This window comes from Calypte anna, chromosome 3 (genome assembly GCF_003957555.1).
Source record: "Calypte anna isolate BGI_N300 chromosome 3, bCalAnn1_v1.p, whole genome shotgun sequence".
Classification (NCBI taxonomy): Eukaryota; Metazoa; Chordata; class Aves; order Apodiformes; family Trochilidae; genus Calypte; species Calypte anna.
The window spans coordinates 17553228-17576013 of NC_044246.1; the positions used below are offsets into that span (position 1 = coordinate 17553228).

Below are 22786 nucleotides of genomic sequence, written 5' to 3' on the forward strand. Positions count from 1 at the left end.
AGCTATTACTGACTCAGGTTACAATAAACATGACGAGACTAGACATTGTCTTGAGCCCTCTGAAATGACCTAAAGGGGACAGTAATGCTGCAGAAATTTTCCTTATGCTAACCTGAAGGCAGCTCGCTGCTCAGAGTGCAAATCACTCATGATAGGGGTGCAGAAACATGATCTTTGCACTCTAGAAAAGGCAGCCTGAGGAGAGCTCTGTGCAACCACCCTTAACCAAGGCAGCTGGGCACAATCTCTTATCTTGCACATGACAAGGGGGATGCCAGAACTGTCCCTGTTAGGTCAGGGATTTTGGTCCGCAGCCTCACTCAGGCAGGAGGCAAGCCAGATTTTCTCCTGTGAACCTGAGAATTCTGGCAACAGGAGGGCAGTAAAAACTCCCTGACTACAGAGGATGGAAAGCAGGACTGGCCACTAAATCCACTCACTGTCCAGCCTGAGAGGGGGATCCACCCATGCCTGGCCCTCCCTTTCCACCTATTTTAGGTGGCAATGGAAGGCTGAGCCACTTTCAGATTCTCAGAACATATTACACTGTTCCATTAGATTCCATCGGCCCCAAGAAGAACAGAAGGTTTAGAAATGAGACCTCTGTTAAAATGTCTAAACTGCCAGGAAACCAGGGCCTAGGGCAAGCTCTGGAGGGCACCAGCACCTACGAAGTAGACAGTCCAGAAATCAATGAACTGCTGGAAAGTGACTTCCAAGGCATCTACCAAGAACTGCAGCCAAGCGGTGTTTCAGAGCACTACTCAACTTTTCTGGGCAACTGTATCTCTGGAGATGGTGCCAGTCTTTAATTCCTGTGAGAGACACCAGACACCTGAGAAACTCAGGAGGTCTTAAAGCAATACAGATACAAGTCTTGGAAACAGTCCTTTCAAAATATGTGCTGTTGTTATTTGCAAGTACCTTTTCTTTTCCTTTCCCCTCTCAACATTAAAAAAAAAAATCTAGTTGAGGTGACCCAACCTAAGAATCAAGACTGATGTATGCAATGAAGATGAAGCTAAAATCTTTCAGAAAAATTACTTGAAGCTGTTGATGCTTCTTACAAACTCTTGGCTTAGAACCCCTGCCCACAGAATGCTTCCCACCAGCTTCTTCCTAAACAGCATAAATCCTGGCAGTACTCATCCGACGGTCAGCAGTGACTCCGACACATCTGGAACAACTTAAAACCACAGCCTTTATGCAAAGCCATGCCCACAAAGACAAGAAGACAAATTTTCAGTTAAGAAGAAGTTGGATAGCTATATACAGTTCGACTGGACAGTCAGGAGAACAAGGATAAAAGTGTGCTCCAGCCAAGAGTACACAACATGTAAGCCACGCTGGGGAGAAGGGGAGAACCCTTATGAATACTGCTTGGGCAGGGAAGTATCTGGCTGAAGCACCAGGATTCTGCATGCCCACAGTATGAACAGTTACAACAGGCAATCACTTGAAGGAGAAGTCTGCCTTTTTTTTTCTTCTTGGCACATAATGAAACCGTAGACAAACGGTGTATAAATAAAATGGGGTGCTTGTGTAGTACAGAATGATAACCATCTCAGCAATTCAGCAGCTCGTGCCAGGAAACTCTCCTCGCACGCTGCTTGCAGGTTATCCCTTATCAGATGGGATACAAAAAGTAAAATGACAGGAGGAGGGAAAAGAGTCTCCACAACAGAACCTGCAAGGAGAAAATAACTCTTTATATGGGGAAAACCCAAACTATGCCTTGACAAAGGGCTGGGATAGGAAAAAAAGGGCATATGAGTCAGCATCCTACATACCTGTGTATGGTGAGTATTGTGTCCATAGCTGTCAGTTACCACTAGAGCAAAGCCACTGAATTACAAGTAGAGTGGATGCCAACCTGCCTCAGGTCTACTGCTGGGTGAAGGAAGGGTGTCACACATTCCCAAGTAACACAGACTCATTCTTAGATTATGCTGCTCATTACTAGAGCACAAAGTATGTCACAAAAGGATGAGAAGCACCATTTTTCTTTCATTAGAAGGAAACCTGAGCAACTATCCAACTTGCCCAACATCTAGGAAGTCCAATGCCAAGCAGCTATTTGTGACCTTCTTACAAAGGCTGTGTCCCAGTCTCAAAACTTAGATGAATTTACACATTCCTCCCCACGTAACAAATGGAAGGAATTTACACTACCTGGAGATTAGAGATCCTATAAATAGCGATTTTCATTAATTTTAGTTTACAGTCTTGACTTCCCAGATGCTACAGGACACCTGATGGGAGAGTGAAATGAGAACAGTCTCATAAGCAGGTCATACCAGTGCTATTTCCACCCACAGCAGAGATATTCCAGGGACTGTTGGGAAGCCCAGATGTGGAAGTACACCAATACTCCTCACCCCACCAGCTGCTTCAGAAGTGAAGTGACATCATGAACCCTTCTTACTGATCCATTTGTCCAGGTCCTTGGGGTAGGGTGGCAGCAATGTTGCTTCAGTAATCTCTACTGTGAAGAAAGCTCTTGTACTGCTTCTCAGCATTTGATCTGGGTGGCCAAATAAGTGCTTATGAGGACAGGAAGCTCATGAAGCACTGCTACCTGTATGTATTTATCTTTTGCACAACTTGCACTACTGTAAGTCAGCCATGCTCATTCTAGGGCCTCTCCTGTATTTATTCTGCATATCTATATATTCTATTCTAGATACCTACGTACTTTTGACATCCTGCAAAGTCACAACACATGAAGCTTTCTGGAACAGACTCCTAAAATTTCCTCTTCTAGGGAAAGTGGCACAAAAAAGACTGATTACAGAAATCTTAGCTTCAGGTCACCGGGCATTCTGAAACCCTTTTGAAATACTACTGTGCCTGCACCTTCCTTACCTAAACTATCAAAATACTTATGATTAAATATTATTATTTCTGCAGTATGTTTAACAGAATTAGAGCTTCATATTTCAAACATTATAATAGATAATTCCCACAGCCTTCAGTTATTAATCAGCTATGAATATATTTTAGCTGAGCTGAAGACAGGTAACCTTTTGTGTGTTCCAAAGGAGCTAAAAGTACAAAAGCAATCTCTGCCTAAACAAGCAACAAAGCCTGCAGTTTTGTTTTCAGGGTTTTGTTTTTCTATTATTTCACTAGTCATGAGAGATAAAGACTCCAAGGAATGCTAAATATATTTTTAGGAGTCATGTTCAAGAAAACATATAATTAACAAATTAAGAAGCCCAAAATAGTTGCACAGAACAGACCAGAACATATTTTCAGCTTGTCACACGGCTGTTGTGCCCAGCTGCAACTCCTCACCAGCAGCATTTAGTCCAGTTTTCACAATTACAGAGCTTGTGCAAACTTGTTTTAGTAGCAACTCCATCAGGCATGAAGGAGAAAAGCTTTCCATTTTACAGGACAACAGCTACATCTGTTCCTGAAGTCTGTGCTCATGGGGGCTGTGCTCTAGAATACACATTTATGTCACTAATAACATGTACTCAGCCCACAAGTGGGGAGAAAAACCCTTGATATTTAAGTGAAAACTCCCTAAATTAAGAGCTTGCTGGAACTGCAGAGTGCAATCAAACTCCTAAAAATTATAATTATCAGTCTCTGGGTCTCTTCAAGTATTTGAGATACAACAGAAACGGACTGGAATAAACATGAATTACTGCTTATTTTTATCTAACTACTTATCTCTTTTGACATGGAGGACAACTAAGTATAGCAAAATATGTATTTACGCTATAGTGTTAAAATAAATTCATTAAAATCACAACTTTTTGCTCCCAAACAAATATAAAAGAAAACAATATGGTAGTTTATACCCCATTTATTTAGACAGAGCCATCTACTACTTAATACACTGGTTGGGTAGCCATAAATCACATTATTTTCTTACTATATTAAGATGCAAGACAGTTTGGCAACCAGATAACACAGACACATCAGGAAGGGTGGAGAAATATTTAAGCTGCAGCAGGTTAAAAACCATCTAAGTTAGGGAGAAATAAACCAGTGCATTTACACAAGATGCTGGCATTGGGTGACACTTGGCACAGCATCCTTGCCAGCCAACTCCTCGAGTGCCTGATGGGACTGCCAGGGCCCCTTCAGATGGAATGTCAGGACAAGGTCCAGGGACTGTCTGGGTGCTGCTTTTTTGGCCACCTACCAAACAGTGCATCACCAAAGCTACAGTTTTTCTGTGTGGGGATCACACATGGTTGGTTTTTGTTTGGTTTTTTTTTTGTAAGAATGAAGGCTTCTAGTAAGAAAGTTTATAGTGCAATCTGAATTAATTTGTGCCCACAGTGTCATTATTCATTCTTCCAAAACACTTTAAATATAATCATGTAGGATTTTGCTATCTCTATAAAGATATTATAAAGTAGTGCTTATGCAGTTGGTGACTACATGAATTAAATTTTAATAAATACATCTCTTCATGCTTTTACGATACTACAAGCAAGAAGTGACAATGCAGCCAAGTTTAATATCTTCCAAAAGCTATTAAAATTCTTAGGGATCTAAAAAGTGACTATACCTTATCACACAGGAAGCACACACTGTGTTCAGTTTAACAGCTGCTCAGAGAAGAATAAAACCCAATTCTGCTTCCTCTTTCCTAGTGTGCCACCAAGTCACAACTCCTGCTGACAAATCAGAGGTTGCTTTACTCCAGACAAGCCAGTTCAGGTATGTTTCTTCTTGTTAGTGTAGCTGGGTGATTAACAAGGAAATCTGCACATAAACAATCATATATTTTTTCTACTGAAGACGGGGAAAAAAAAAAAGGGTCAAGCACCAGGAACTTCAGCTCATAAGTACACTGTGTTGTCCCTAAGAAACTGCTGCAGCAGCTGCTGCAGCTGAGAAGAGCTGCAGCTTTGATGAAAATTTACCAAGTGAACATTTATTCAGCTTGAAAGCATACACAGTAGTTACCCTGATAACAAGAGAATTAAAGACTGTATTGGGTTAACATCCTGCTGATAGACATTTTTTAAAGTGGAATATTTTATAAAAATAAGAAATGGCAGTACTTCATTGAAATAACCCCAAAATTTGCTGCTTGAAACAGCTACTATTAAATCAGTATGGCAACATGCAAAGCACCAGATTTCTTTTCAGTCTTTAAATGCCAATAAGGTCATATGGTTAAAGTCATCAAGAGGTTGGCTGGTTTGGCTTTTATAATTATTTTTTAAAGATACTTAGACCATTGTGAAACACTTATGTATCTTATGAAAAAATCAAGCTTTTTTTATTTTCAAATACCTCATTTTAATTTAAAAATTAAAAGAAGCTTGAAATTCTGACATTTTAAGTGAACTGCATTCCGTACACAATCCGTACACAAGCCAAATGAGTCTTTGCATATCAACACTGCAAATAGGGAAAACAATCAGCAGTATTAGACCATGCTTTATAAGAGTTAACAGTTTAAAACCTATCTGATTTGATTTCTGTCTCTTGCAAAAATCTTTTAAAAGTAATTATGGACAAAAAAATCTCCTTTGGTCACAATCAGGAGACATTTGTGTAGGCAAGTGTGGCAATAGCAGGAAAACACCCCAGTCACCTGGCTACAATATATAAATACAGCTGAAGATACAAATAAGAGGGTTTTTATTTGCTAATGCATGCCATGCACAGACAAAGAGAGAATTTTTAGAATTCCAATATATTAATGCTCACCATATTGGTGTACTTCAGGCAGCTTCAAAAGACCATGACTGTACACATGCTTGGAAGCATCATATGTATGTATGGACTACATAGATTCTTGCAGACTAAGGTGTGGCGCATACATGATAATTTCACATCAATGCTTTGGGAAAAAGAGACTCCAAAAGAGCTTTGGGATTTTTAAAAACGTGAATGGTTTTAAGAGACAAATACTGTTATTTTAAAGAGAATCACAGAAGAGTCCTGTAATAGTTTTCTATTAAGTACTATATTTCAAGGCAGCTTTGAAAAAAGAAAGGACCACAATCCCTCCAGATTCACCTCTGTGGTCCTCAGCAATTTCTGACTTGACAGCTTCAGTCTTACATGCAGCTTTGCAGAGACAGGCTTGAAATATTCTGCAAATATTTTGGCTTGCACATGGAGATGAAACTAAACCAGTTTTGTGTAACAGAAATTCAGAACCTTTGCTTGCTTCTATATAGTGCAGAACCTTCATGTCAAATATAGACCTAATGTGACTGAGTGTCAGGATGTCTACCAGAGACATGAATTCACTACTATAAATCAAACACTTCAGGCACATAGGAAGGTCCTTCAGAGACCATGTGCTTCTGACATAAAGACTATCATTTTGTAAGCTCTAAGTCTTCAAATACACACAAATTTTCAAGTACATAAATGTAAAACATGGCTTTGTAACTTATTTTCCTAAGAGAAGTTTCATTCTAACTAGTAAATCTTCTGGACAAGTGCCTGCACGTTCCTTGTGAGTATTTTCAGAAGAGTTATGCCTGCAAAACTGATAAAAATCTTAACCTGTAGACACTCATAATATAGTTAAAATATAGTAAAGTTACTTTTCTCCAATTCTATGGGGACAGAGATCTCAAAGATTCTGACTTAATTATCTAATTTTAAAAATTGTAATTCAGTGCTACAAACAACGATCCAGTTAAAATACAAAACCTCCACGCACTAAATGTCAATGCAATAATTAGATTGCTTTATTTACACAAATAATTTTCCAACGTTAGATAACATGTCATACGGAAATTACATTTATTTTAATTTCCATACCTTGGTAAACTGGAGCCGTTGCTGACTTTCTAAAATATAATGATGTGTGTTTTTATGCGCAACAAAACCATTGTGTTGTGCTAACTGCTTAAAGATCTTCATTCCCACACAGCACCACCACCTCGTTCTTTTTAAATATGGTCAAAGATCTTTAAGATTTCTTTTTGCAAAACCATCTGATCAAGTAAGCCCTCTCTACAGCCCTTTCTGTAGCAATGAGAATCTCCTCAAAAAAAACACCTTACAAGACCTATGCTCAAATACTTATCTGTTATGTAACCAAATTAGATTGGAATCAGGCTAGCAGACATTATTACATTGTATCCTATTGTTAAAAAAATAATCAGTGGTTTGTGCATATCTGTTGAAGAAGACACATATAAGATTTTCTGAACAAAACCAGAAGGTTAAAGCACATTCCTCAAACAGAAATGAGGAATTCACTACTTGCATCCTCAACATACTAACATTTTAGTGCTTTTAGAACTGAAAATGTCTTCATTAAGAAATACACTGCAACTTGAGTAGTCAGTGCTCAAGTCTACTATAATTTTAAAAGTGATTATTTTTAGCATAATCACACTAGCAAGTTATTCTGTTCATTTCAGTGAAGCAATGATTTTTAAAAGTTCTAGAGAAATAGATCATTCCATTTTTGCCTGTTTTAAGGGAGCAATAAATTTCTCCATAAAGGCTATTTACACAAATGCAAGAGCTAACTTTGAGATAAGGGCTTGGGGGGGGGGGGGGGAGGTGTGTTATTTTTTTCTCCCAAGAATCCACCCACAAGATAATTAAAAAAAAAAAAAAAAAAAAAAAAAAAAGTGTATTCCTGAAGCACATTGATAATGTCACAGCTAGAATCTCATCGGCTAGGTTTCTGACAAGCAACTGCAACAGGTGTAAACAAAAAGCAGGCCCCTACACTGGGACAAAGCCTGGATGCAGATTGACTGACACTGAGTAAACTCATCTGGAATCCAAATCCAACTGAGGGAACAGTGAGAACAACACAGTGAAGGTACACTTGGGTGCAATTTCATGCTGGTGATGGTTTTTTCCTCTTTTTATGCTTAAGAGCAGATTTTAAACCAGGAATTGCATATCCAATGACACACACACACACACACAATTCAAAACTTAAGTGACCATTAGCACATTTGTACTCATACTTACATAAAATTAGTATTATTTACATATTCTAAACAAAGTTCCATTTTAACAGCTGAAGTCTTTTAACACACAAAAGAAAATAAGCTACTACAAAGAATGCATAACCAGAGCACAATTTTTCCACAAGCATATAAACACATTTTAAAGTGCTTTCTGGGTGCTTCAGATTAATCCCTTGCAGTATGAGCCTCTATGTAGTGCTGTTCCAGTCATTACAAAAATATTTAAATCATTCCCCTTCAGGTGCATTGCGAGTTCAAGAAAAATGACACCACCATTGATGTAAAAGTTTTACGCTCTACCAACATAAACGTATACATTAGTTAGGTTCAGATGAAGCTGTCAAAATACTTTGGTTTATCATAGCTTGGGATAAATACTTGATAGAAGTTGCACCTCTCCACTCTTAAGTTTTTTTGCTAAAAAAATACTCCAACATAAATTGACAGTATTCTTTGGTAAAAACAGGGCATTTGGCCAGTTTGTCTGTACTTCTTCTATTAAAATAGTGTAAAAGTGAACAAATGCCACTGCTGTACTGTCAATTTACAAGAATAACCATTCCTACTCAATGGGGGGTATCAAAACATGAAGCTTAGCAGTTAGCTATATAACAAGCTGAAATGCCTCCAGCAACCATTGCAGGGGATCAAAAATGTTTCTGCTTAACATTTATCCTTTACGTTACAAAAACTGTAAAATGTTCTATGCCTGCAGACAAGTCCATTACTTTGTGGTGACCACAGAAACATTATCCAATGGTGTACACTGTTAAGTTTCTGATAAGCATGTAACAAAAAAAAGGAATACTGTGTGCTGACCAACCAATACCCAACTGCACAGTAGTTGTGCATTACCTGTACGGAGTACTAAAAGAAAAGCCTATGAAAAACTCCATTAAGTGCTACAAGTTACGTGAATATATAGAAACAGAGCAGATATACAAGTATAACACTGAACATACTGTACTTTATTAGCACAAAAAAGCCAGAACAAGGCACAGCAAGCAGAAAAATACATCAATAGAGGGGTTAGTGTAGTGCACAAGAACAATGCTTATTGTACTTGCTGCCAAAATGTTCCCTACCTCGCACAGGTCACTGCCATAGAGAAGTAAGTAACAACATACTGTAGCAGCTGGTAAAGAAACTAGGGAGCACTCATCATTGGTACAAAACATTAAACAGGTCAGGGCATTCCAACAAAATTTTAGTGCAAAATTGCCTATGACAGAACTATTTCAAGTTCCATCTCCAATTAAATAAGCAAACAGAACTCAGAATCTTGTTTCCAAGTAATCTGTTGAAACTATAATCAGTGCATATTACTTTAAAACATTTTTGAAAGCGCAAATGGAAAGATATTTACAAATGAAGTGTAAGAGTACCATTGAAACCTGACATTTATTTCAAATATGTCAGATTTTGTATTCTAATAATTCAACGACTCATAATTTTCTCCATAAAAATATCAGACAACTTTAAATAATGAAACATTTTTTCCCTTCACTGCAGCCTTCCATTGTAAGTTACTAGCAGTCAGGTCACCAAACTGTTTTAGAAAAAAAAAAGCAACCTTTTGTTCCATGGCAATAATCTAAGCTGTGTACTGCCACACAATCAGTAATTCACACTGGAAGGTATTTTGCTGTCAGAGACAGTATCACCTTCGCTAACAATGCCACTTAAATCTCCAAGTGTTTAAAATAGTATTACAGTACTGAGCAGGCATATTCAAGTCTTAATGATTAGGAAACCTTATACACTGAGAAAAGCATGATTCATCTGTTAGGATCAAAACACCATTAACTCTTAATGGACTGCTTCTAATGAACTGCTCTTCATTAAAAGAAATTACTCTTATTCATTAGTATTTGGAATCTTGTTTATCAGCTAAATCAGTACTTTGAGTAGTGGAAAGTTTTCAAGAAGATAATTTAAAAAAAATACTTCAGATATTAGCAAAATACTCCTCTAATAAAGCCTTTTATTAGCGATACATGAATGCCCCATGGAAAATGCCTCATAGTTTCTTCATCCAATTACTACAGCTATAAAAGGGAAACAAAATATTTAGAAATTAGCAAAAATATTTTCATTAGGCTTTAATGAAAAACGTGCAGAATTGTGTCTGCTTATTGTTTCCAAGAGGCATCACAACTTAGCTTGATTAACAGCAGGCAGCATCTGACAGGATACTAACACTCAGCTTAAATAGGATATTGCAGAAAAGCCAGACGTTGTTGGTGCACTCACTGCAGTTAAACTGTAACATACACAAAAAAGCATATTCTAGAAGCTTATTCTGATTTCCATTCACTTTGTTTTTATAGGTTCCCGCTCCAGCCATCGCACCCTGACTTTTTGTTTATAGTGATACTCCTTTAGAAAGTCTTGCAACATCGAGGGTAGGGGAAGGTCATCAATTCCATCATAGGTAGTGCACCTGCAGATTACTGCCCGGCAGATATACTGCAGACTAAAGGGGAAAGTCCTGTTCAGAGACACAGTAAGTAAGGGTTCAAAAAACATGCAAGAGCTGGGGTCTTTGTAGTGCTCCAGAAGCCCTGTAACAGTGGAGGAGTGAAATACGCAGGGATCGTGGGCATCGAAACTGAAGTTGTGATTCCACTGCTCGATGCGTGCGTGCAGCGATCGGTTGTAGCGACGGAAGCTCACAGAGAAGAGGTAGTCCTCTTGTGCAGAATCCCTGAGCAAAAAAGTGCCTTCAGGCTTACCCTCCAGCAGTGCTTCTGCTTCATAGCGGTCCATCACACCCCAGTAACACGGGTTACCTGTGATCTGAAGTAAGTCCGGCACGAGGCAATGGATGTAATCAATTTGAGTGTGAACTTTCCAAGCCCCTTGCCTGCTGATATGGCTGTGGCTCTCTCCAGACACCTGACGCTGCTTCTGCCTGCGTGACTGCAGACAAAGTGTGGTTGTGTCCTCTTCAGAGTCACAGTTTCCTGGAGGTGTTAAGTTTTTGTCCCCGGTCAGCTCGGTCATACCAGGGGCTAACTTTGGTCCCAGTTTATACAATGGATTAACCTGTGCTGTAGCTTCAAAAGTATGTATTTGGGCATTGGGAGGGGGATCAACCCCTTCTTCAATACTAAGTCTACGTCTTTCTCTGAGCCTGTCTTCTTCATCTTCTGTGGAAACCAAGGAAGGATCAAAGGTGTCAAAAAAGGTTGAATGCGGGCTCACGGGTGCTGTGTGTTGTTTGATGAGATGCCACTTCTGAGCCAGGTCTGAGCCTGCAGGGAAAGGGCATTTCTCAAGCATGAGTTCTGAGAGATGGATCTTTCTTTTGTTAGAAAACAGAGGTTTGGACTGTTTGCTGTAAGTTCTCATGGGAAAACACAGTCCCACAGTATCCTGTAGGCGCTGCCGCAGAGAACGGCTGCCTACTGTCCTGTTGGATACCGCATCCATGTCGTGGACAGAGCTCACCCCATACCTCCGCTCCCTCCTCTGCAAACCACTTCGTGTTCTACCAAATCTTTTTTCAGTATCTAAGGAGCTCTGGGTTTTGGTAGAGCAGGAATGCTTCTTCTTCCCACCCCAAGGAGCATGCCGAGAATAGGAGTCCCTTCGAGCAAGCCTGGCTCCTGTGGTGACACACGAGTCGTTCTCCTTCTCAATGCTGATTTCAACAATCTGAGGAATTTCCGTGACACAATTTTGGTTCCGTCTTGACGAATTCTTTGAAGGACTTAAACCTAATTGCAAAGCAAGATTTTCTCTCAAAGGGCTGCTGGGCTGTTGTTGAGCCAAATCAGTTATCTGGATAGCTTTCTCTTTAGCAGATGAGCAACTACTGGAGTTCACAACCACATTTTCATTTTGGCTTTCCCCTTCATGGCTGAAGAGATTCTGGCACCTGTATTTGAAATTGTTCCACATCTTTCCCACTTTATCCATGGATTATGTTATCTAAATTCAAGAGGAGAAGAAACATGAGAACAAAAATATAGGTTAAAAAAAAGGAGGATACATCTTCCACTATCAATTAAGTTACAAACACAAGATGACTTAATAGAATACACTACATTTAAAACAGTGCCTAGTGTTTGAAAAGTTATGTGGCACTGACAGGCATCACACTGCTTTGATATTTGCAAAAATTACCATGTAGAAAATATTGGGGTTATTAAAAACATTTTATTTACAAACAGCTCATCCCTTTTTTCTGTAGGTACTCAGGTAGGTCTGCATAGTTGTGTCTGATGGACAGGAAATATATGGCCAAAATTCTTCACTTTCGGAAAAATTTGTAAGTCATATGCAAGGTATGACTCCCTGGCAATCTTCCTATAAGCTGCAGTAAAACAAATCCTGAAAATATAATTCTCTAAACTATGAGATAGATTAGTGAAATCCAACAAGTTCACTGCAAATATCCAGACACATGATCTAAAAGCAAAATCTGCACCTGCAGGTCACATAAATTTCAAGCTATAACTGACAAGATTAAAAAATTAGCACAAAAAAAATTTAGAGAAAAAAAAGCATTGAGCATTCTTAGATGAGACAATCAGCAATGGACAGGGAAAGGCAGTAAGGTATCAGCAGAGTTTTAGAATTATGAAGTCTTTGATATATTAATAAAAGCCATGCATATGAAACATCTGAAAAAAAAAATTACTGTCTGGCTTTATTACTTATGCTATAAAAGAATGAAAGAGCCCAAGGAGGTTTTCTATCTTTAGTAAGAGCACTTAAAAAGAAAGCAGCTCTGCAGCAGAAACACGATGATGGTGAATCATGAAGATACAATAACAAGATAAAAAACATTAACTGTGCATATTCTGCAACTACCTCTTTAGAAACAGAGTATGATAATTGGAACAAGACTGCCAAAAACACAGGACTGCCCTAGGACAGAGAGAAACAGGCTTATTCTGTACTAAAAAAAGTCAGGCAATGCCAAGCTAAATTAGATCTAATTAAGTTCCGAGAGAAGTGCTAAAGTTAAAGAACTAAAACATGTCATCTTATCTAATTTAACTCTCAATGGAAACCACTCTGTTCTTTGGAAACATTAGTCTAGAATTCCTTTCAGACAGATGCACAGCTGTAAGCCTGTGACTTTAGAGCAGAATCCACTGAGACCGGGGAAGGGTCAGAGGTAGAGCTTACATGAGTCACAAAAGGATAATCAACATGAAACACCCAACTGTGGGAGGAAGAGAAAGTAAAAGGAGCAAAAGCTTGCTTCCTCACTCCTTTCCCTAAGAGACTTCAGCAAATCCAGCAAGTCAGGTATCTACATCCAGCTGCACAAAATAAAACCTTAAGAATTTAGGGTGGTTACAGGAAGGTGGAAGGGAACAGGGAATTGAGGCCTTAACAGTCTCTGGAGATTTCTGGTCCAAGTTACCTAGAACACAGTGCTATTGGCAATCTGAACAACACCTAAGGAGTTGCACTTGCAAGAGAAATATTATGCACAGAAGATGCTAGAGTTCTGTGCATAAGTGAAGTCTGTACACAAGTGAGCAGGGAATATCTTCCACATTAAAAAACATATTCCTAAATTTGTTATTTCTGGAGTTGTCTGGACCCAGCTGGGGGAGTTCTAAGAGCAGCAGAACTAATGAAGTCAGATCCTGTACCATACAACCATGTAACATGCCACTGGAATAATCGTAGCTGTTTGCAGTGTCTCATAATACCCACACTGACCAGGAGGCAGCATATGTTTGCTGGCTGCCAGCCTGTCAACACACTATACATAAGGTTGACTTTACCCATTTTTCTTTCAAGTTGTAAATTTCTTCCTCTTCCTAGCTACAGAGATGTTTAAGATTTCTGGGAAGGGAAAAGGAAGAGTATATAACCTCCATTCCCTTGGAAAATCAGGCTAGAAACAGTACACATCTATGCAGCAGTGAAATGGAATTACTTTTCTAACCAGACACCCACTATTCAGTGGTGCCTTTTATTCTAAAATTGCTCCTTATTGCTCTCCTTTGCACTATTATTCTCAGATATCTTTTGACTGTTTGATGGGTGAAAACTCTCTACATTTGCCCAGAAAGTTTCAAAAACAAAGAAAAAACCCAAACCAAAACAACAACAAAACCCCCCACCATACTGGCTTGACAGACTGTACTTTTCAAAAGTTAAATTTGAAAGATTAACTACTTTTTGTCATAACTCAAGAGAACATAGATACCCTTCTTACCCAGAAAAGCATATGAGTCACTGTATCTTGTCTTGAGAATATACCTCAACATGAACTTGGCAGATTCCTTCTCTGAGTTTTGGGCATGATTACTAAAAAGAGAAAAATGGTATTTTGGTTAGTTTTAAAAATATCTTTTAATGTAGGTATTTACAGTTAGGCACAAGTATGAAAGTTGTATTTTACTAATTACATCTTAAATGTGTGCATGGAACTATCAGCTCATTATATATATGCATATTAACACAAAAATCTTTGTAGAACTTTTTAATCCATTAAAAACATGAATGCAATAGTCCAGGTGAAGACCCTCAAATGCAGCTTTTGAGAATGACCAAAGCAGCCACAGCATCTGGTTGATGGAAACACTAGGCAAAATGGGCAAACTCAGGCATGTAAAATTGGTTTCTCCACATTTTGGTCTCAAGTTCAAAGCAGTGGTTCCCAAGTTGTGGCTGTCAGATCACTTCATACTGCCTCTTCGCCTTGTTTCCAGCTGCTACATCACATCAAAAGGCAGCTAAAAATACACACTTTTCTAATATTACTTTTCCAGGTAAGCAACTGCTGTTCTTGACACAAGGATGTTATACGATTGTGAAGCAAGAGGAATATGAACCATGATTCTAAAAACGGGAAGGAAGTGGAATACTACACTAGTTCTTTATTAAAAAGAGTAGGTCAGCCCTTCCCTAAAATAATTATAATTGGGGTTTTTCCAGAAATCCAAGAGGAACTGAGGGATTTAGTATGCTTGCACCACTGTCAGAAATCTTAACAGTAGCAGGTTATAGAAATCTGCTTCTCTGCAGTAGAACCAAACCCGGGACAGCAGTAAGGGTTAACAGAAAATATTGGGAACTTATGCTCAAGCTTTACACACAGAACAAGAAGGAAAAAATACTAAGATGTGATATATACATATATATACTGGAATAAAAAACTGTGGGTCTGAGCAATCACTAAGTGAATATGAAAAGTTAATATTCTAGACAGAAACTCCAGAGTAATGTTGGTAACAACCTTATTAGTTTCCATCCACCCCTGGAAGCACTAAAATTGCTGAAATGCTTTTCAAGTTAGGCCATACTACTGCTATTGAAAGATTCTATAAAAGTAACCTTTCCAGAGAGCAAGAAAGTTACCAATATAAAATGAAGATGAAAGAGAAACAAAAATTTTTCTGCAATTAACACTTATACCCATTTCTTTTTTCTTCCCATTATGTTTCTAGCAAGTCTACAAACACAAGACAGTAAAAAACCTACCATAACTGGCTCAGAGCAAGGCATTAACAGAGCAAACAAATGGTAAAGATGCTAAAACAAGGGATATATAATTTTCAATAAAGCCTTACTTAAAACATTAGGTCATGCAAGCCTCCATAGACACACTCATGTTCCAAATAAAACCAGTAATGCTGTTTTATTGGGCACTGGTGGCCAGGGGGCTGCACACTCACCATTTAACTAATTAAAAATCTAAAAAGGATATGGACTCTTATATTGAAATGTCACACTTAATGGTACTTATGTGGAGTTTATACACCCTTATTTTCCCTCAGTCCTATTCAGAATCATGAACAATCAACATAACACCCATCACATCATTACTGCTGGCCAGTGGATCCTGCCTATTGGATAAGTTGCCCTGTGGCTCTGAGAAGGAGTGGTTGCTTTGGAAACCATTCGCTAATGGAAAACAGTTTCTTGAGCTTGGGTATCTGTTTTAGTTAAAACTCTCAACCTTGTGTTAGAATAAAACTTGAGTCACTGGTAAAGTATTTAATATTCAATAAATTTAAATTAGTTTAAATCACAGTGCAACAGATGTGTGCTGAGGTTGACAAAATACAAATTACTTCTGAACTGGCCTTAAAGCTACTCTGGCTTTATTAAGGAGCACTGCCAGTGGTTATTTTAGCCTAAGCAGAAAATAGAATTTAATTCCACCAAAATTTACAAAAAAACCCGAACAACAACAACAACAAAACCTAAAAGCAACAACGGGTAGCAAACTCTCTATAGGACTTACAGAAGCAGTGAACAGTAGTGTCTAAACATTATTTTCCCACTTCCAGTAAATTTAGAGATATTCAAAGCCATGAAGCTTGCAAGACTGCAGTCTTCAAGTATTCCAAGTATACAAACGATGAAACAACAGAGCTAGGAAAACCATTTGTGTAATATGATTTAAATAAAGACAAAAGTAACAACCTGTCTGCAACCCTGAAATACCACGTATTTATAGATTACTGTGAAAACTCAGACCCCTCATTCCAGAAGTGTCACAAGACCTCGCCAGAGCTTTCCACCTGTGATTTCCTATGAGGAACATTCAAAGCCATGTTTCTGCTCTGACCTAGACTTGTTTCACTTACTTTACTCTCACAGTGTAAACCTCATTTAAAAATTAGTCAATATAGTAGATTACATTAAAAATAACTTCTAAATATGTACCATCTTTACAAAAGCTGCAACACCACATAATGTAGGACACTTTGCAAGTATAGTATGCTTATTAAAAAACAGGAATCTTGTAAATTCTTTGCTTTGGCCATTTTTACATTATGATAGTTTCAAAACGCTGACAAGTAACAAGGAAAAATGTTGAAGGAAAACAAAGCCAAACAACTCTTACACGTCAAAAAACCCAACAACTTGAAAGGGAGGAAAGAGAGGAGAGAGGGAAGTCACAGCCTCTCTGCTCCCTGCACACCCTTCCTTCAGTTCAGTGCTAGCAGGAGCCTATACAAGCAATCAGCCCAACACATTCTCCGACTCTGGGGCACATCCTCTTGTACCATGGAGGTAAAGGGAACAGAGTAAGACTACATTTTTATTTGGACTGCTCCTCACTTTAAACTCATTCACTTAGCACTGACAAGAGACTCCATTATTAATGACATTTGCTTCTATTAAAAGTATGCTTGCTGAAGAGGTTAATGTCCTATTTGCACATTGCCAAATGCCTGCTATAGGCTACAGCTCCTAGGGATGCACTAACAAAGCTGCTCACATAAGCACTCCTCAACCTTATTCAGTCAAAATGAATAAGGCTGGCAAACACCTACTGTTTAAAGTAACCCACTTGAGGGAGGAAGAAAGGGCAATACTAAGGATTACAAAGCAACTTCTCCCCTTCCAACACACATTCCAGAAATAATGCATTAGTAATGTAACACTAGAGACATTTCTTAAAAAAAAAAAAAATAAACAAGGAGTATGTTGACTTAAGTGGGATCATGGATTTTTCTACACACACACACACACAAACACACAAAGATGTGCTCATTGCAGACAGCTTGAAGAACCGATTTGGAAGACTGCAGGGAAAAGGTGGCTGTTATTTTTTTTTTAACTAGACAAGGAAAAGAAGACAAGTGTTCCAAGTGATCACAAAAGCCTTAAGGCAAAGCACAATCATTTTTTTCTTTTTTCCTTTTCAGAAGAATGTAAAGGTCTGAACTCTCAAAACAAAACTTAAACCTGCCAAGAAGAGGTAAGGGATACCAAGCTGTATTTCTAGCAACACACAAAATTGGCAAAGTCAGCATTGCTACCATAAGAAATGGTATCATCCTCTTCCTAGCCACCTGTGCTGGTGCAGGAGGTGGTATGTAGACCGTATGGCTGTTCAGTGAACCAGCTCAAGGAACTGATCCAGACTAAAATGAATTCTCAGAAAAAGTATCATTTATTCCATCTGGTTTATGGCTTCTGTATAAACATTCATGTTAGCACAAGGGAGGAGCAGATGAGGAGGGGGGAGAAGCAGCAGCCAGGGCAAGACTGATTCTTTCCACAGCAGTGCTCACAGTATTCAGACCTTAGATGGATACTTCTGAGAGCAATCTTAATTTGAGGCCTATGTATCAATCAGCTGCAGGGCTCTGGCTGTGAAGAAAGAAATTAGCGCTATTTAAAATGCTGCTTTGAACATACATGTTTAAAGTTCAGCCACTGAAAACATTTATTTCAAAAATAAGATGCTGAGCTGGCTTGATGTGGCCTGCTAAAACACAGGGAAAGCTGCAAGTCTTAAGGGCTTATGATGGCAGGCTGCCAAATCAAAGAAAAATGTTATTTTGCTATTGTTTCAATCTGAAAGGAAGAAGTAATCTCCCTGCCCTCGGTGCAGATTCACAATGAGAAAAAGCAGTCTCAGCTTGGATAGCTGATGGTCCGCCAGTATCTTTCCAAGAAGCTACACATTGATAACTTTAGTTCAAAAATACTGTTTCAGTGTTTTTAGCAGTGGAATAAACCTTACAGGTCTTTGCTAGGCCTTGGGGTTAAAAAGACAATGTCAGCACTACACGTTAACATGTTAGGTTAGAAAATAGTGCACAGTTACCATCCATTTATGTTTGGAAAATCAAAAATCCCCAGAAAACAGAAAAACATCAACAGAAGAAAAGAACATGAACAACACTGAACAAAAAATAATTATTTCTGAAGTACTCTTCCCTGTACTACCATAAGTCTAGAGGATAATAAGACAACCATCATTAACAAAGCTAGTACTCTTAATATTAGGATCACAGAACTATTTATAGCAAGCATAAGCTTCACACATTAGTAGAGAAATACTGCTGTACTGAAAACTCCACATATTTGTAGATATCTTTGATAGAAGGCCTGAAAGTTCACAGCAACTTTGAATACTAATTCCAAGACACCCACAAATCACTTAGGCAGCATCCTGATAGCCACTCACCACAATACACAATAAAAGGAAACAGTTTCTTTTAAATCACCTGCACACATGCTAAGTAGGCAACTCAGAACTTCACCTTATCATTTGAAAAAGTCAAAGAACCAGCATAAGTTAGTAAAGTAAGGTACCTGCTACGGAAGAGAACTCCAGGTAACACACTGAAATAATGCTTTCTGTGCTGCTAGGCTTAACTCGCCTCAATTAGAAGTTGCCAATATAAATTTTAAATTCATATGGACAGAATAAATGGTTCCAGTCAGTGTTCAAGTTACGTATGGCAGCCCTCTTGATGGCCTCTGCAAAAGCCTGAAGTAGCCTGAAAAAAAGTTATGGAGCTCTCCCCTAACAGGGCAGAATTTGTTTCTACTTTTAAGAACACTAATGAAGCATATTCTTTTCTAACAAGTTCTAAAATATATATAGGCCTTTATTTGATAAAACAAGTTGTCTAATTCATATGTAATTCTTGGGAGTTCCAAATTAAGAAAAAGAATACCTTAACAGCTATGCCTCACTAAAAGGAAACTGGAAGCCAAGTTGAAAAGTTGGGTCAATCTTAGGGTGCATCCTTGACTAGCACAGTAGAAACATCCAATTTAAGATACTTTGTAAACAGCATTTCATTCAGGTGCTACTTGGCTACTTGTAAACAGCTAGTATCTCTGTTCTTTGATCAGTTTATATTCTTTTAACAGTCTAATTTCTTTTTGCTTGATACTCTACATTTTTCAAAATCTCAACAGTCTGCCTGATGCCTCCCCCTCACCACAGTACCCTTGCTCTCCACAAACTTAAAAGCATCTCCTTTACACACAGAGCTCTTTTCAGGCACTTCTTTCAGAGCTCTTCCCATGCTTCCTTTCTATCCAACCAAGCAAAGGATCATATTCTAGCTTGCTGCCACATCTAAAAAACGATAAAAACAAAACTTCTACTTATCTTTCTCTCTGTGGTTTATCTACAATGGTAAGTACACAGGTAAAAGCAGCATTGCTTCTCAAGCAGTTTCCAAGACATATCAAAAAGAGCTGCCCTTCTTTCTAATTTGAGTGACGTGGACAACAAAGTTCAAAAGTTTCTAGAACCACAACAATTGAGAGGAGTGACAGCCTAAGCTGTGATTTCTTAGGAACTGCAATTAAATAAGTCAAAGTTAATCTCAAGACTAAATATTGTTACCTGCATTTAAAATTTAATTCATCTGTAGCACTATGAGTTTCATTGCTTTTCAATGCTGTGTTTGATGAAAATTAAAAAAACAGAGGTTTTATGGATAGCCTCTATTTTTTTAACACTGCTAACATCACTGGAGCAAAGCATGTGATAGCAGCAAGGTCACACATGTGAAAGACAGGAAAACCCATGAAAATTGCACAACAATTTGCTTTTCTCTGCAGCAACATATTAACTTGAAACATTTAATTGTAATTTATAGTTAAACTACATTAATGGATGACTGTAAATTGGTCAGACTCCCTTGTGTCACTGCAATAGTGTAGGGAAATTAGAGTTCAGGCTACTTGGGAGAAAACTGTAGGATTTGCCTAATGTCTTATCCAGCTACAGCTACTCTCTGCATCAAGTAGAAGGTACCCTTGGATGAGCCATTCTGATAGAATCCACAGATATACAAAGTAAACTTCATAATGACTTGATTTCCGATTTAATACTCCATCTATCACTATAGCACCACCAGCACCACTTAGATCAGCTTCTGCATAAAACATGTTTTCACAAATTGGAAGCATCTTCAAATACTTGCAGAATGAGGGATATAACCAGTGAAATATTTGGCAAGTAAGGAGTTAAAATCCTTCCTAGGACTACCCCACAGCTGCTGTCAGCAGTCAGGCTTGTCAAGAGAAGCTTGGGCTGCCTTGACAAGACTAATTGGCAGCAAGCACCTGGTTCCCTAGGCTGGGCTGGGGTAGGTAAAAGAATACAAACCCTGCAAAGAAGGAGAAGAAGCTGGAAGGGTGCCAGTAGGTCCAGCCTGTTTCATGTTTTCACTTTGATCCACAGGCAACTTAATCCTACTCTATACCTAGTTAGAGGTATCAGAAGTATTTTTCTGCAACTTTCCAGCTGAAAATAACCCGTGCTTTATGGTTCTGTACCTGCAAGCTCCACCACGGAGGGCACACCAAGCCTCGCTGTGCAGGGTAACACTGCAGCACAGCCAACTGCAACATCAACACTGTTATTATTAAATTGCAACAGAACTGAAATTTTGGGTTTCAAATGCCACTAATAATTATCTTAAAGGAGTTGTAACAACTTTAAAGTTACAGATTATATGACAGAAAATCAAAACTGACTGAACTTGACATTTTGTATATTGGGCATATATAAAGCACGTGAAATGATGGTTTGATACATAGCAAATTAAAGGAAGGTAGGAAAAAAAAGAAAAAAAAAAAAAAAAGAGAAAAACAAGAAGAAAATGTAGTAAAGACCCAAACTTTCTGGAAACTAGATAAAAGGACAAGGAACTTTAAGTAGGACTTCTAGAAGTCAACTTATTTTGACCTCTACTAGCAATTACAGTTTCAGTGAATTTTAAACTTTCTGAAATTCTGACCTTTTTTTGTTGGTTTGGGGTTGTTTTGTTTTGGTTTTTTTTTAATATTAAAACTCAAGTAAAAAAACCACAACAACACATTAGCCTTGCAGGTTCATCCTGAGGTACTGAGATTTTTCTTAGGAATAAGGAAAAAAAAAGTTTGTTAGCTTTACCCAAGTTTCATCTTACTGAACCTAAAGTGTTTTATTATATACACACACATAAAAATTAATACATAAATATATATATATATAACATCAGTATACTTCAGATTTTTGTTTTGTGCAAGACTAAGTATAAATAGTGAAAATTCAGGACTGAATTTCTTTAAAGCAAAGCACTCAGAAACTGCACCTATGCCTCTGCCAAGTTTCACATTTTAGGCACTTTACTTTTATCTTACTAATCAAGAATTCCAACAATGTAAAGTAGCACGAATATTTTCATAACATAAATCATTGGAAATTTAGAAGTGCTAAAAGAAGAAGTCAGTACTTGTACCCAGTTTCTGCATGAAGGACATTTCAGTTAGTAAGTGTTAATGCAGAATTATGGAGTTCGTGAAATCAAGAGGCTGTAATGGGACCACTTGGTAGTCACACCACTGCTACCACTAGGAGAAACCCACCCCAACAGTCACCAAGTATCCTGCTTTTAATTGAACATGTAATATAAACACATCTAAAGCCAGTCTAGTGGAAGGTATCCCGGCCAATAGCAGGGGACTAGGAACCCAGATGGCTCCCTTCCAATCCACATCATTCATCCTGTGGAAGAACCCCACCATTCCTTTAACTGCTAGTGATGTTAAGCAGTATTAATACAAAGATGCATTAGTAATCTTTGAAAAGCAAAGGCTCAGTGAAATGAGATTTTTAGTTACTAGAGTTACTCAAAACTCTAACAAGTTTATCAGAGCAATGGCACAGTAGAGAAGCCAGCTCTCTCCAAAACCTGATCTCCTTTTGTATTCTGAACCTTTACACAAAGATGACTTAGCAGTAAATTTAGAGGCTTTCTTGGTCTCTACTCATAAGCAAAGAGACTTCTGTGTTTTCAAAAGGAATGCTCGTGATTCAAAACATTGTATAGAAATACAAAATAAAAACTTCAGAAAAAAAGCCTAGCTCCTCATGCTGCCAAAAATGTAAGACTATCACTATATACACTGGATATGCATCAGAGAGACTGAACACTCATTGATAAAAGTCAGGCCTGTCTTTCATCTTAAGAGCATCTATTGCCTCAATCCATTACAACTGAAGTGTCAAACAGATTATTATGTTACTGTCTTACCTTCAAGGAGCTGAAGTCTATTGCATAGTGAGATGCAAAGGAAGTGATTCATCTTTTTTCATGGATAATGCAACCAGGTACATCAAC

At 38.2% G+C, this 22786-nt stretch overlaps 1 protein-coding gene across 3 annotated transcripts in view; it reads right to left on the minus strand.

The window, feature by feature from the left end:
* Positions 1-6659: 6659 nt before the first annotated feature.
* The window catches only part of SOCS5 (suppressor of cytokine signaling 5), a 32601-nt gene continuing 16474 nt past the window's right edge, over positions 6660-22786 (minus strand). For 2 of the 3 annotated variants that reach the window (XM_030448436.1, XM_030448437.1), the window contains exons 2-3: positions 14122-14213; positions 6660-11867 (exon numbers count right to left, since the gene is read on the minus strand). In XM_030448436.1, the coding sequence (XP_030304296.1) occupies positions 10245-11855 (1611 nt within the window). In that variant the 5' untranslated portion in view covers positions 11856-11867; positions 14122-14213 and the 3' untranslated portion in view covers positions 6660-10244. The remainder of the gene's footprint in view (positions 11868-14121; positions 14214-22786) is intronic. The other variant, XM_030448438.1, reaches the window with a different exon arrangement.